Genomic DNA, 12,293 nt, shown 5'->3' on the forward strand with positions numbered 1-12,293 from the left:
TTTGATATTAGTAAAAATTATTCTAACCCTAACCCTTGCAGTCTCCTTAATGTTGAGCATGAAAGCGTCCGTGACCGAGTGGTTAAGGTCGTTGACTTAAACCACGTGCCCTTCACCGCTGTATGTTCGAGTCCCGATAGGGACTTTGGATGTTTTCATGTGAGGAAGCCATCTAGCTAGCTTACGGAACTTCGGTGGTTTTATTCAGGTGCCGTTCGTGCCTGAAATAATGCACAGAGGGGCACCTGAGATCTCCCGCCATTAGTTAAAGCTGGAAAGTCGTCATATGATCTATACTGTGCTCGTGCGACGTAAAACCCAATAAAAAAGAAACGAGGCACATAATGTAAATTACCTTTGATATTGCTTCAAATTATTATCAGAGTCTTTCATCGCCTTTTCTTTCAATTTTTGGATAACTTTTGGGTTTTTCCTGACTTGTTCGTTCTGGGCAGCATCAAGTAGTTTCACAATATCTTCCCTTTCTCAAGAGCCGCAATATCGAGAGCCGTATGTAGTTCTTTATCCATAATCCAAATATTGGCGCCAAAACTAATGAGGAATGACACACAGCTCCAGTGACCGTTTCTAGCTGCATGAGGCATTGCCGTGAAACCAAGTAAATCCATTTTATTGACATCACCACTGAAAATAAACATCATGTCAAATTCGTGTGTCCATCTGATGCCAAATTCAGGACAGTGTGACGCCTGCATAAAGGAGAACAGCGACTCTTGAACATTGATATTGTACATTTTCAATGGAGGTACATGAGGTCATTTATCTTATAAAACAACAATAACAGCAATTTCAATGGTGTTTAATTTGCACTTTTGATAACAGTTACCCAATATATACATCAACAAATGTTTTATGATAACCGACAATTTTTATTATTATAAAAAGTAAAGTTTTGACCAATTTGTATTTTCTCATAAGAAATCTTGACGAAACGAAAAACAAGATTTTATAGAGATATACTGTTCCTTGACTATTTTTTCCTTAATGAAGGAATGTGATCTTGTTAATACAAATTAACAGGTTTTCTTTAAGGAAACGTATTTCTAGTCAATTTCATCTACTTAATTTCTGTAGAACCAGAATATTCACTATCACCAGACATTTTTTCTGACTGTTTGCACCTTGACAATGTTTTTAGTGTGACTTACAATGATAAGAGCTGATCTGTCTATTTATTCATCATGTGTGGGGTTATCAGATATGACTGTTGACTATCTGTGTCGTTTAGTTTCCATATTGTTTGTTTGAAACATTCTCATGATCCTCCGCTCGGCTTATTTCCTCATGTATGTCAATTATAGTATGTCCTACATTTGTTGTGATTAAAAGAACAGCCCTTTGCGTCATAATATGACATATTATTTTTATGTGGTCCCCGGACTTCATTCCAAAAAGTTCTGAAGTTTATTGTGCTGCGAAGTCTTTGTCACGTGTGATGCTCAGGTCAATATTTCCTGCAAATTTACACTGAATTGCGAAACTTAATTAGCACTATAACTTCTAACTCCCACTGAATCAATATTAAACCTGGGAACTACCAAATACGAAATACAACAGGTTTTCTTTAACGAAACTTATTATCGTATAATTGGCTTTAATTGCGGACTTCCACCTAATCAATATTATACCTGCGAAGTCACACTAAATAAGCATTATGCCTGTTTCCATCGAATCTTGTATCTATGATCAATTCTATACCTGGCTTTAATTGTGAACTCCCGCTGAATCAATATTATAACTGTGAATTCGACCTCTATCAATATTATACCTGTGATCTCCCGATTAATCGATATTATACCTGCTAACTGACACTGAATCAATATTAAACCTGTGAATTCACACCATATCTATGTTATACATGAACTGTTCAATACATTTAAATTTGTAGTTCAATACTTCTTACATTGGATGTTCTTATACTATTTCAGTGCAGTGCTTATCATTTGCAAAGCATTTAAACAGAGCGCAATGTGCGAATAGTTTGTTTTTGATCGGAGAAAACGACCTCTGCTAACGAATCTTATGCCTGCTTCGAATTATTTTCGTTTTCCCACGCTTAATCTTTATTTCCGGACGAAATTGCATTTTCTCCGCGAAACAAATAGGGAACAAACATACTAGTATGGGAAACGTTATCAATATTATACAAAGAAACACCATGTTTGAAACAAAATATACGATAATATGATAGAAAGATATAATACTTATAATTATCAATGTTAGTGGATGTACTGTTGAAAATAGCTCATAGATGAACGAAATTCTTTTAGCCATGCTGATGAATTGATTTGATATAAAATGAAATGATTGGCGGGCTAGGCGGCAGATGTTAGCACAGAAAGAGACGATACCAGCTGTCAGTTTTAAAGGATAATTTAGCACTTTGTAACCCACTGCTTGTAACTTAACAATCACAACAACAAAAAAATTTATGATAAATGTAAAATCAAAACTATTTTTGTATTGTATAAATCTTCTGGCAGTTTTATTATTAGTATTATTGTTTATATTTGTTTCTTCACAAGTGGTTGTTGCTTCTATAGTCTGTATTCCCACGTTATCAGACGCGTCATTATTCGTTGCTGCTTCTTCTGTTTGCATTTCTTCGTTAAATGTCTCATCATACGTTTGAATATTAGCGTCATGTACACGTGTTTCTTTACTTCTTGTTTGTGTTGATATGTTTACCGTCTTACAACGCTTCATTTCTGTTCCAACTGTCCGAGTTTTTTTCCTTTGTTGTTGTTTGACAATTGTCTGTGTTCCTTTGTTCGTCGTCTGCTTAGTAACGAGAACTCGACTGTCCGTCTTTCTCTTGTGTAACTCTAACAAAGTGCTCAGCAAATAATTTGTTGGGAATAGATCTTCAGTATTCTTTCCATTATCTATCAAAATTTCCTTTCGACAGAGAGGACAACTGACTTTGTTTTTATTTTCAATTATAGAAAGAAGACAATCTTTGCAGAAACTGTGTTGGCATGGAAACATTTTTGGGTTTTCGAAAATTTCAATGCATATCGAGCATGTCAATATTTCCTCCGCCATTGTTTTCGTATATAAGTATATTTTCTTGATAGGTTCTGTATATTATCTGTAATTAAGATAGAAAATACAAAATTGTAACTCTGATTCCTATAAATAATGAACATGTTGTAATTACATATCTTTATATTGTATAGAAGTAAAATCAATCAAAGAAGAAATAAATGATTGAGCACCTATTAACTGGGATATATATTAATTAGCATCACTATAATTTTAATAATCTTCGTCGATTTTTTTATTTCGGGTTATCATTCCCCCCCCCCCGTGCCATTTCCATTTTTTGAAAAGTAAGTAAGTCACAAGATACATAAATAACTAACCGTAAACTTCCTAGTGTAAATCCGTGAATAACAAGTAAAGGTAAACAAGTTATGTATGTTTATCTAACCAAATGTATGATGACATATTTCTGCCAACAGTTCAATGCTAAACTAATCATCATATAAACTAGGAGGTTATATTGTTACGATCAAACGATCAAGAAAGTTTTACAGATTAATAGATATTAATCTGTTATGCAACTGGAACGTGTTGCACTTGCGATAACCAATTTAATACTGACATATTTTTCTTAAAACGGACACTAAATGAATAATGAACGTTGTTTATTTTGGATTGGATTTTACGTCTTACCAAAACATTATAGTTCATATACGAGTATAGAGCACAAACGGGCACTTTGAGTAGAACCACCGACGCTCTGTAGCTAGCTTGCTGGATAGTTTCAACACATGACAGACGACGAAATCCATGTTAGGATTAAAACCCACAGTGGTGACGGGCAAGTGGTTTGAAGTCAACGATATTAACCACTTGGCCACGGGCGGGATAATTAAATTGTTGGCAGAAATATGCCACCATACAAATAGTATTTAATTTTATATCTCAAGTCAATAGCAAATACATCTTATATCAAATGTAGCGTGCATGCTCGTGTCTGATAACAGAAGGCGGAATAATAGAGAAACATGTAAAACTGTTTTAACTGATAGTTCAGTCATAGTCGTTACGATAGTATTGCTTCTAGATAAGCTACATGGATAACTTTAATGTTATGTGTAAACGGTCAGATTCTAATGAAAGTCAAGGAAGATTAGATGACATTGGAGCGCTTATATTAAAGTTGATTATTAACTGATTTTAAACGTTCTGGCAATGAAAATTTTAGTTATGATAAATATAAAAAAGGGGAAATATTTTAACGGTGTATAACAAATGCGTGTGTAAATGTAAATTGTAACGTGGTCTGACGTCTAATTAGTTAATAATGTCGGAAGTAACCTAATATCAGACTAGTGTTAAGTAGTGAACATAATGTCAGACTGAAGTAAAATAATAACCTTATGTCAGACTGAAGTAAAATAATAAACTTAATGTCAGACTTAAGTAAATAATGAACCTTATGTCAGACTGAAGTAAAATGACGCAATTGATGTCAGGCTTAAGTTAAATAATGAACCTGATGTCAGGCTAAACTCAAATAATGAACCTAAGGTCAGACTGATGTAAAATGATGACCATTATGTCAGACTGAAGTAAAATTATAAATTTAATGTTAGACTTAAATAATAATCTACTGTCAGACTTAAGAAAATAATGGACCTTATGTGGGACTTAAGTAAAAGTAATAAACCCAATGTCAGACTTAAGTAAAATAATGAACCTGATGTCAGACTTAAGTAAATAATGAACCTCATGTCAGACTTACGCAGAGTAATGGACCTAATGTCAGACTGATGTAAAATAATGACCATTATGTCAGACTGAAGTAAAATTATAAATTTAATGTTAGACTTAAATAATAATCTAATGTCAGACTTGAGTAAAATAATGAACCTGATGTCAGACTTAAGTTAATAAAGAACCTCATGTCACAATTAAGTTAAATAATCAACCTTATGTCAGACTGTAGTAAATAATGCACCTGATTTCAGACTTCAGTAAAATAATTAATCTAATGGCAGACTTAAGTAAAATAATGAACCTGATATCAGACTAGCGTAAGTATTGAACCTAATGTCAGACTTAAGTTAAATAATGAACTTAATGTCGGACTTAAGTAAGTAAAATAATCAACCTAATGTCAGACTTAACTAAGTAATGAGCCTGATGTCAGATTGATGTAAAATAATTCACCTAATGTCAGACAAGCGTAAAATTATGAACCTGATGAAAGACTTAAGTAAAATAATGAACCGTATGTCAAACTTAAGCACAAAAAAGAACCTAATGTCAGACTTAAGTAAATAATGAACCTTATGTCAGACAAATAATAAATAATGAACCTGATGTCAGACTAGCGTTAAATAATGAACCTGATGCCAGACTAGCGTTAAATAATGAACCTGATGTCATTCCAGGTTAAAAAGAGATCAAACAAAAACAGGAGTAGATAAACAGGCGTCATACTGCCGATTAAAGTAGGAACATGACGTCAGACAGATGTAAATATGTCAAATATCAGTTACCCTTGCATTAAAATTGTTTATTTGGACGTCTGATTAGCGTCAAAATGTATCAAAATGGTCATTTTTGTTGATTTTTCTCTGGTAATATCACTTTCATTTCTTAATTGTATGTGAAAACTATGTTTAATAGATTTTTTCCTAGTTTCTTTGTCCAATATCTATAAGGCATTTACACCTCGCTTACTCTTATGCGACATTTTAGTAAGGTTAATCACAAATAATCAATACGATTTCTGGATTTTTTTGAGATATCAAAAATTAATGTTTTAAATGTACATGTATATCAATAAACTTACCTGTTTTTGAAGCTCTCCACTCCTTGTTTTGAAATAAAACATTAAACAAATCATTTGATAAACATGCTAGCAACAACTTATATAATAAACTACATATTTTAAAAAGAATTTATTCTTTGGTAGTGTACAATCAGATCAATATATTCAAACTGCATATCATATTTAACAAAGGAATTGAATGCATAACTGGTAACGCTATTTAACTTTGATATTTGCACGGAGCTCTATAATTAAGTTCCCTTTAAACTTTTCAACATATATTAAAAATCACATGTAAATTATATTTGTGCATTTTGTACAAGTCGTTACCTATAAGGATGATAGTAGTTATATAACAGTGATAGATTTAGTGAATAATCAACCACTTACATATATCAATTCGATAATTATATTAATTTGCGATGATTTCGACCAACTTGTTTGTCTAATTTGGGAACATCAAAACTTTATTCTGTGTAAGAATGAACTAAAACCTGGCAATATTTATTTAGCTGTGATGGTTGTTTTGCAGTTTACTCACGGCAGTAAAGCCATATCGAATTTACCAGAGCACAGTTTAGCCACTGCATCGTTCTTGTACAGACTGTTAATCTGGTCCAGTACTGGTGCCTTCACTTTCGCAAGGAACTGATAATACTTCTGTATATGAAAGAGCAGAGGTACAATACGAATGACCGTAGATCAATCACAACGAAGGTGACATGCGCCGTCAGGGAATCGAACCCGCGTCGCTCGATCCACAACTCAACGCTCTACCAGCATATATATCTAAATGCATATCGCTCTCTTCATTTCAGTCCAATTATCTATATATCACATGCATATCTTACTCAATGTTGCCTTATTTTCCTTTATATGCTAAAAAAGGTTTAGGCGAATCATTATTGTACTTGAAAAAACAAACCGCATTGTTAAGAAAAATACTGATACTATCAAACACGTACACAGGTGCTGACGCCTCGTCCAATATAAGTTTGACAACTGTGTACTCGTCTAATAGAATTCAGTATTGTATAATATTAAATCTCATAATATTGGTGAATTCTGCTTAAGACGGTGTTAGTAAGCCGTATCCCTATCAAATCACACTTGCAGCATTAGCCATTTTCAATTTTGTCGTTATTTTTGCGTTCTCTGGGGGGTCATTTATCCTCTGTTATATATATAGTATTTGCAAAACTGAATTACAAAGCTTTATAAAGCTGTTTTAAGTCATATGTCATTTGCACGAGAATACAGATGAAAATGTAGAAATTTAAAAAGTCGTCGCCTCCATTTTAATGACATTGTATCCCTTTCAAACATATAAGGGACAGTAAAACTTCTTCTGCCATTTTGATTTCTACAATTACAAACTTGGTCTAGATATTTACAATGCTATAATTAACAACGCTATTTTTGTTTTCAGAATGGAAATTTCAAAGATGATTTCCATAACAAGGGATACAAATCCACCGTTTTTTGAATTTTTCTTCTGAATGATGCGTCTCCCTTTGCATATGCCATATTATCGAAGAATGTATGTACTATCACGTTTTTTTACGACTAACATTAAAGTATGTAACAACAATTTTCTTGAGAATTTAAATATATATGTATAACGTGCTACTATATAGTCTCCTGGCATGACTCGTGATTTTGTCATTATAGACAGAAAAGAAAATAACCGGACCGCTGTGTAAAACTGCCAAAAATAGTTTATAAGTACGTATTTACAAAATTAAATTGACAGGTGCGGCGCAGCCGCGCAACAAATTTAATTTTGTTAATACGTATAATAAATTTTGACCAGCATAGTGTTTTAAATTATTTTTAGAAACAGTCGTTTTACTAATTGCCGATTTACAAAAGTAAATGTGTTACGATTCTTTTGAAATACTGCAATCCTTTTGGACAAAAATAATTTCAAACGCTTATAACCGTAAAATAAGAAAAAACTATCTCACAGTGAGTCACTGTAACTCAGATTGCAGGTGATTTTACTGAGTACATGTTTATAATACTATAATACAGTCGTCAATATTTGAGAAACACGTAGTTTATTGTTTAGTTAAAAGTCAAAGTTAATGCAGGCGCTCATAAGTTTGAGTGTTCACTTCAGGAAAATTGGTAATTATTTGTTCTTTATCCAGGAAAGCCGGTTAGTTTGGTCGACCAAAATCGAGAGTTACAATCGGCCTTAAAATGCAGAACCACATTTAAACTCTGCTTTCTTCGATTGATAAGCATCTAACATTTTCTAAATCCATAATTTAGATATTATAAAATACACGTATGTCTTACTTTTCAATGATACTATTTTCTGAGTCTTAATGACTTTTAGGATTTTTTTAACACAAACATCAGAACATCAACATAGACAAACAGTGTAAAACCGTCTTATTTTTTTCAAAGAATCTTTATTTCATTGAGAAAATGTCCAAATTATACTTGGTCAAACATAACAAGTACAAGATAAAAACAAAACAGCCTTCTTGACGGTCAAATAATTATACAAATTTTAACACAACTCTACAATTTATGATTTCCTGATTAATATTTTGAAAAAATAAAAGCTACAGTTGCCAATCTTAGAGTAACCGTTGCGATAAAAAAATAAGTCACTCTTAAAATATTCTAGCTTTAGTTCACCTGACCTAACTTTAACTAATACAAACATGTCACGGAGTTTCATCATTGTAATCATTTAATTTCAAAATTGTCTTACTGGCTATTCTTATTTACTTGAGTACTTATTTTTGCTCAGCTCCTATAATAACATAAATACATAAAGATGTAGCTTAAATATCTGAAAAAGGGGATATCCCTTGAAGGCAACGAAAACATTATAAAAAGGTGAACATTACAGGCTCGGTTTAATTGAGTCTGTTGATGAGAGATAATGAAAGGGGCAACACCTCTCACGCCCTCTAGCACCGGCTAATGCAGTGTTTAGCCTGTATAACTCTAATTCATCATAATTATATTAAACATTAGTATTCCACGGACTTTATGTGATGATAAACAAACAAAGTCTAGTTTATATGCTCCGACAAATTGCGTCATGACCGCCTATATATAATGAAGTTTTATTCTTGTAAGATATTCCTTAACATCTTTCAGGCATTTTGTTAGTATGTTTCTAGTAAATATGTAAATAAATATGCAACATTCCATCGTGCTTTAATATTTATACCCTAAATAACGGGTAAAATATAAAGCACATGTTTTACAACAATATGATTTAATACCTTTCTAAATATGCCCATCTATATACAAGACATCAATATTCTAACTAGGTGACCACTATGTATCATACAAGCTCGATATATACAGTGTGTTAGAATTAAAAATATTTAAATTCACTATGACAATGACCTTGAAGTTTTACCAAAAAGCTTTAAATGCATTTAATTTGAGAGATCGAAAAAGTAACTTTATAACATAATACTATATCAATATGAAAGAAATATGGTCATGTACATATATCCATATATACAAAAGGATGAAGTATACGAGGCACGGAATACACGCGGAATGTACAATATTCGAAGCTCAATATACAGAAAATTTGATGGTTAGAAGTGATATGACTTAGAGAAAATGAAAATTATATTTTGATGAAAATAAGTTAATATTTTTTGGCTGATAGCCTCCAGTATATTTTTGTTTATAATTGACTGTCATACATTTGAGCAGGTTCGGTAAGCACAACTCGTCTTCTCTGAATAGCATCCATTAGTTTTCTTCTTGGTCCAATAGGTAAACCCATGTCCTGAAAGTCTTGGTTTGTTAACATCATTAAAGCATCCATATCTACGTCGGAATCTAGAAACAAATGTGTGTATAGTCTTAGTCCGCATCCTTCCAAGAACATGATGACTGGTGTATATTCAGAATCATCATCTTCATCATCATCTAGCTCTTCCACATCTTCTGCTTTCCATGGCAAATCTTTATCAGCTTCAATATATGATTCTGTCCCACTACTTAATCTTTTACCATCAGTATTGTTGCCATCTAAACCATTTGAAAGATCCCCGTTTTGATATCCAGCATCTGTTTCATCTAACGAAACATTAGCTTGATTTTGAAAACTGTTCGTGTGTTGGAAGTGGCTGCCAAGAAAACATATGTTTCCAAAACTTGGACGATTAAAAATTCCAGGGGCACTTTCGTCATCTTCAAAACTTTCGTCAACACCCGAATCTCTAGCATCGCCACCTATAGCTGCATCTGGAAATATGTTTGTAATAGCACCACGTGCGCTATTATCGATTGTCTTTTCATCTGAACCATCTATGTCGATGTTTTTAACATATAATACCTGTCCATCTTTTCTGGAGGCAGTTCCACGAATTGATCTCAAAGTTCTCCTACCAGTATCATCTACTTCACTGATATTGAATTCATTGTTCCCGTCTGATATACGTGAACGAGATGAGGCGCCTCGGGTTGTTCCACCGTTTGCAAAGGCCGAAAAAGCTTCAGCTCTACCACGAGTCGCCTTTGACTTTGCCGTATTTCCCTTTATTCTCTGTGTAAGTGTTTTTACGAAATTTTTCTTACTCGGTGCTTTGAAATCATTTCCGTTCTGAATGCTTTCTTCTCTTTCCATTTGTCTTTTTTCTTTTGCCAAGTCTTTTGCTGCTTTATCTTGCAGTCTGAAATGTAAACATGACGTACTTGTAGCTACATAATATAAAATATATATCATAAGCTAACTATTGAAAACACATACTGTTCTCTGAACAACTATATATATTATATATGAACTACATAACATAATATTGAACACAAATACGCTCAATTAAAAACATAACATTGAACACTGAAAACATATTTTATACATTGAAAAACAAACATAATTGAAAACATATATTAAATGCCGAGCTACATAACCTAACATTGGACGCAAATATTTTACACGCTGAATAACATATATACTATTGAACACCTATATAACACGCTAAAATTGAATACTTAACAATGTTTCAAATAGTGCATAAAACACAACTGAATACATGCATCAAATGCAGAAATACATAGCGTAAGCATACAGTGAGTTATTTTATAAGCCAATAATTGCACAGAAACTGCGAACGCAGGTATAGATTAATGTAGTTATTCCTTTTTTGGAGAGTTTTTCTGTACCTTTGATTGTATGACGAAATTCTATACAAAAAAATTCGTATCAAAGTTATAATCTTGATGTAAGTAAAATTATTCTAACCCTAACCCTTGCAGTCGCCTTAATTGTAGGAGCATGAAAGCGTCCGTGACCGAGGTTGTTGACTTAAACCAAATGCCCCCACCGCTGTATGTTCGAGTCCCGATAGGGACTTTGGATGTTATCATGTGAGGAAGCCATCTAGCTAGCTTACGGAACGTCGGTGGTTTTATTCAGGTGCCGTTCGTGCCTGAAATAATGCACAGAGGGGCACCTGAGATCTCCCGCCATTAGTTAAAGCTGGAAAGTCGTCATATGATCTATACTGTGCTTGTGTGACGTAAAACCAAATAAAAAAGAAACGAGGCACATAATGTAAATTACCTTTGATATTGCTTCAAATTATTATCCGAGTCTTTCATCGCCTTTTCTTTCAATTTTTGGATAACTTTTGGGTTTTTCCTGACTTGTTCGTTCTGGGCAGCATCAAGTAGTTTCACAATATCTTCCCTGTTCTCAAGAGCCGCAATATCGAGAGCCGTATGTAGTTCGTTATCCATAATCCAAATATTGGCGCCAAAACTAATGAGGAATGACACACAGTTCCAGTGACCGTGTCTAGCTGCATGATGCATTGCCGTGAAACCAAGTAAATCCATTTTATTGACATCACCACTGAAAATAAACATCATGTCAAATGTATAGCAATGTCAGAAATAACGTTTGAAAAGTTTTTTACTTGAAAAGACAGAAAACAACTTGCGCAACATGATGTAACAAAATGCTTAAATTGAGTTGGAGTTAAAGTTTATTTAGTAATAAACTTACAATTAAAAGAACGATTTTGAATTCATATTTACTTCAACATTTTACATATTAACACCGCAATATTAATTTCTGAGTCAATGACTATTAATTAAGCCTTCGATGATAAATCAACTATCGATTTGTAATAATTTGTGTGTTCAGTGATCATGTTCTCGGAAGAAAAGAAAACTTCTCAAATTTATTTGACGCATATATAATAATGAATGACATGGCTAGCAAACACTAGTGTGTTAAATTAACCGTATATATACACCGGTAAAGAAGGAGTTTCTATGGAAGCTTGAATTGACCCCCCGAGATGCCGTGGTCCGTGATTATTTATATGTGGCCATGTTGACATATATTAGTGCGACATGGCTTGTTTTAGCATGGTTTTGGTGGACAGATGGCTAACACTCTGCGACGACTACAATTTTGACAACAAGAACTACGCCGGCAACTACAGCCATGAATTCGAATCCGAATACTTTTTTATGACTTAAAGTT

At 33.3% G+C, this 12,293-nt stretch overlaps 2 protein-coding genes across 3 annotated transcripts; both read right to left on the reverse strand.

The window, feature by feature from the left end:
* Nucleotides 1-130: 130 nt before the first annotated feature.
* On the reverse strand, nt 131-7,167 carry LOC132746338 (uncharacterized). Of its 2 annotated transcripts, none has more exons than XM_060735448.1 (2): nt 5,831-7,167; nt 131-3,112 (listed from the first exon to the last, which is right to left on the reverse strand). In XM_060735448.1, exon 2 carries the CDS (start codon nt 3,064-3,066, stop codon nt 2,032-2,034), a length of 1,035 nt encoding a protein of 344 aa, XP_060591431.1. In that variant the 5' UTR covers nt 3,067-3,112; nt 5,831-7,167; the 3' UTR covers nt 131-2,031. The 2 variants fall into 2 exon arrangements, with proteins under 2 accessions (XP_060591431.1, XP_060591432.1); XM_060735449.1 differs by lacking the exon at nt 5,831-7,167 and adding an exon at nt 3,387-3,439.
* Nucleotides 7,168-8,206: 1,039 nt separating this feature from the next.
* LOC132746339 (ankyrin repeat and SAM domain-containing protein 4B-like) lies at nt 8,207-11,647 on the reverse strand (the record flags this gene model as incomplete). The annotated part of the gene is given in 2 exon segments (XM_060735450.1): nt 8,207-10,473; nt 11,364-11,647. Coding segments are annotated over 2 exon segments (1,278 nt in total), but the record flags the coding sequence as incomplete, so codon positions are not given.
* Between the last annotated feature and the right edge of the window lie 646 nt (nt 11,648-12,293).

This window comes from Ruditapes philippinarum, unplaced genomic scaffold, assembly GCF_026571515.1.
Source record: "Ruditapes philippinarum isolate M1 unplaced genomic scaffold, ASM2657151v2 ctg17114_1_1_1_1, whole genome shotgun sequence".
Lineage (NCBI taxonomy): Eukaryota > Metazoa > Mollusca > Bivalvia > Venerida > Veneridae > Ruditapes > Ruditapes philippinarum.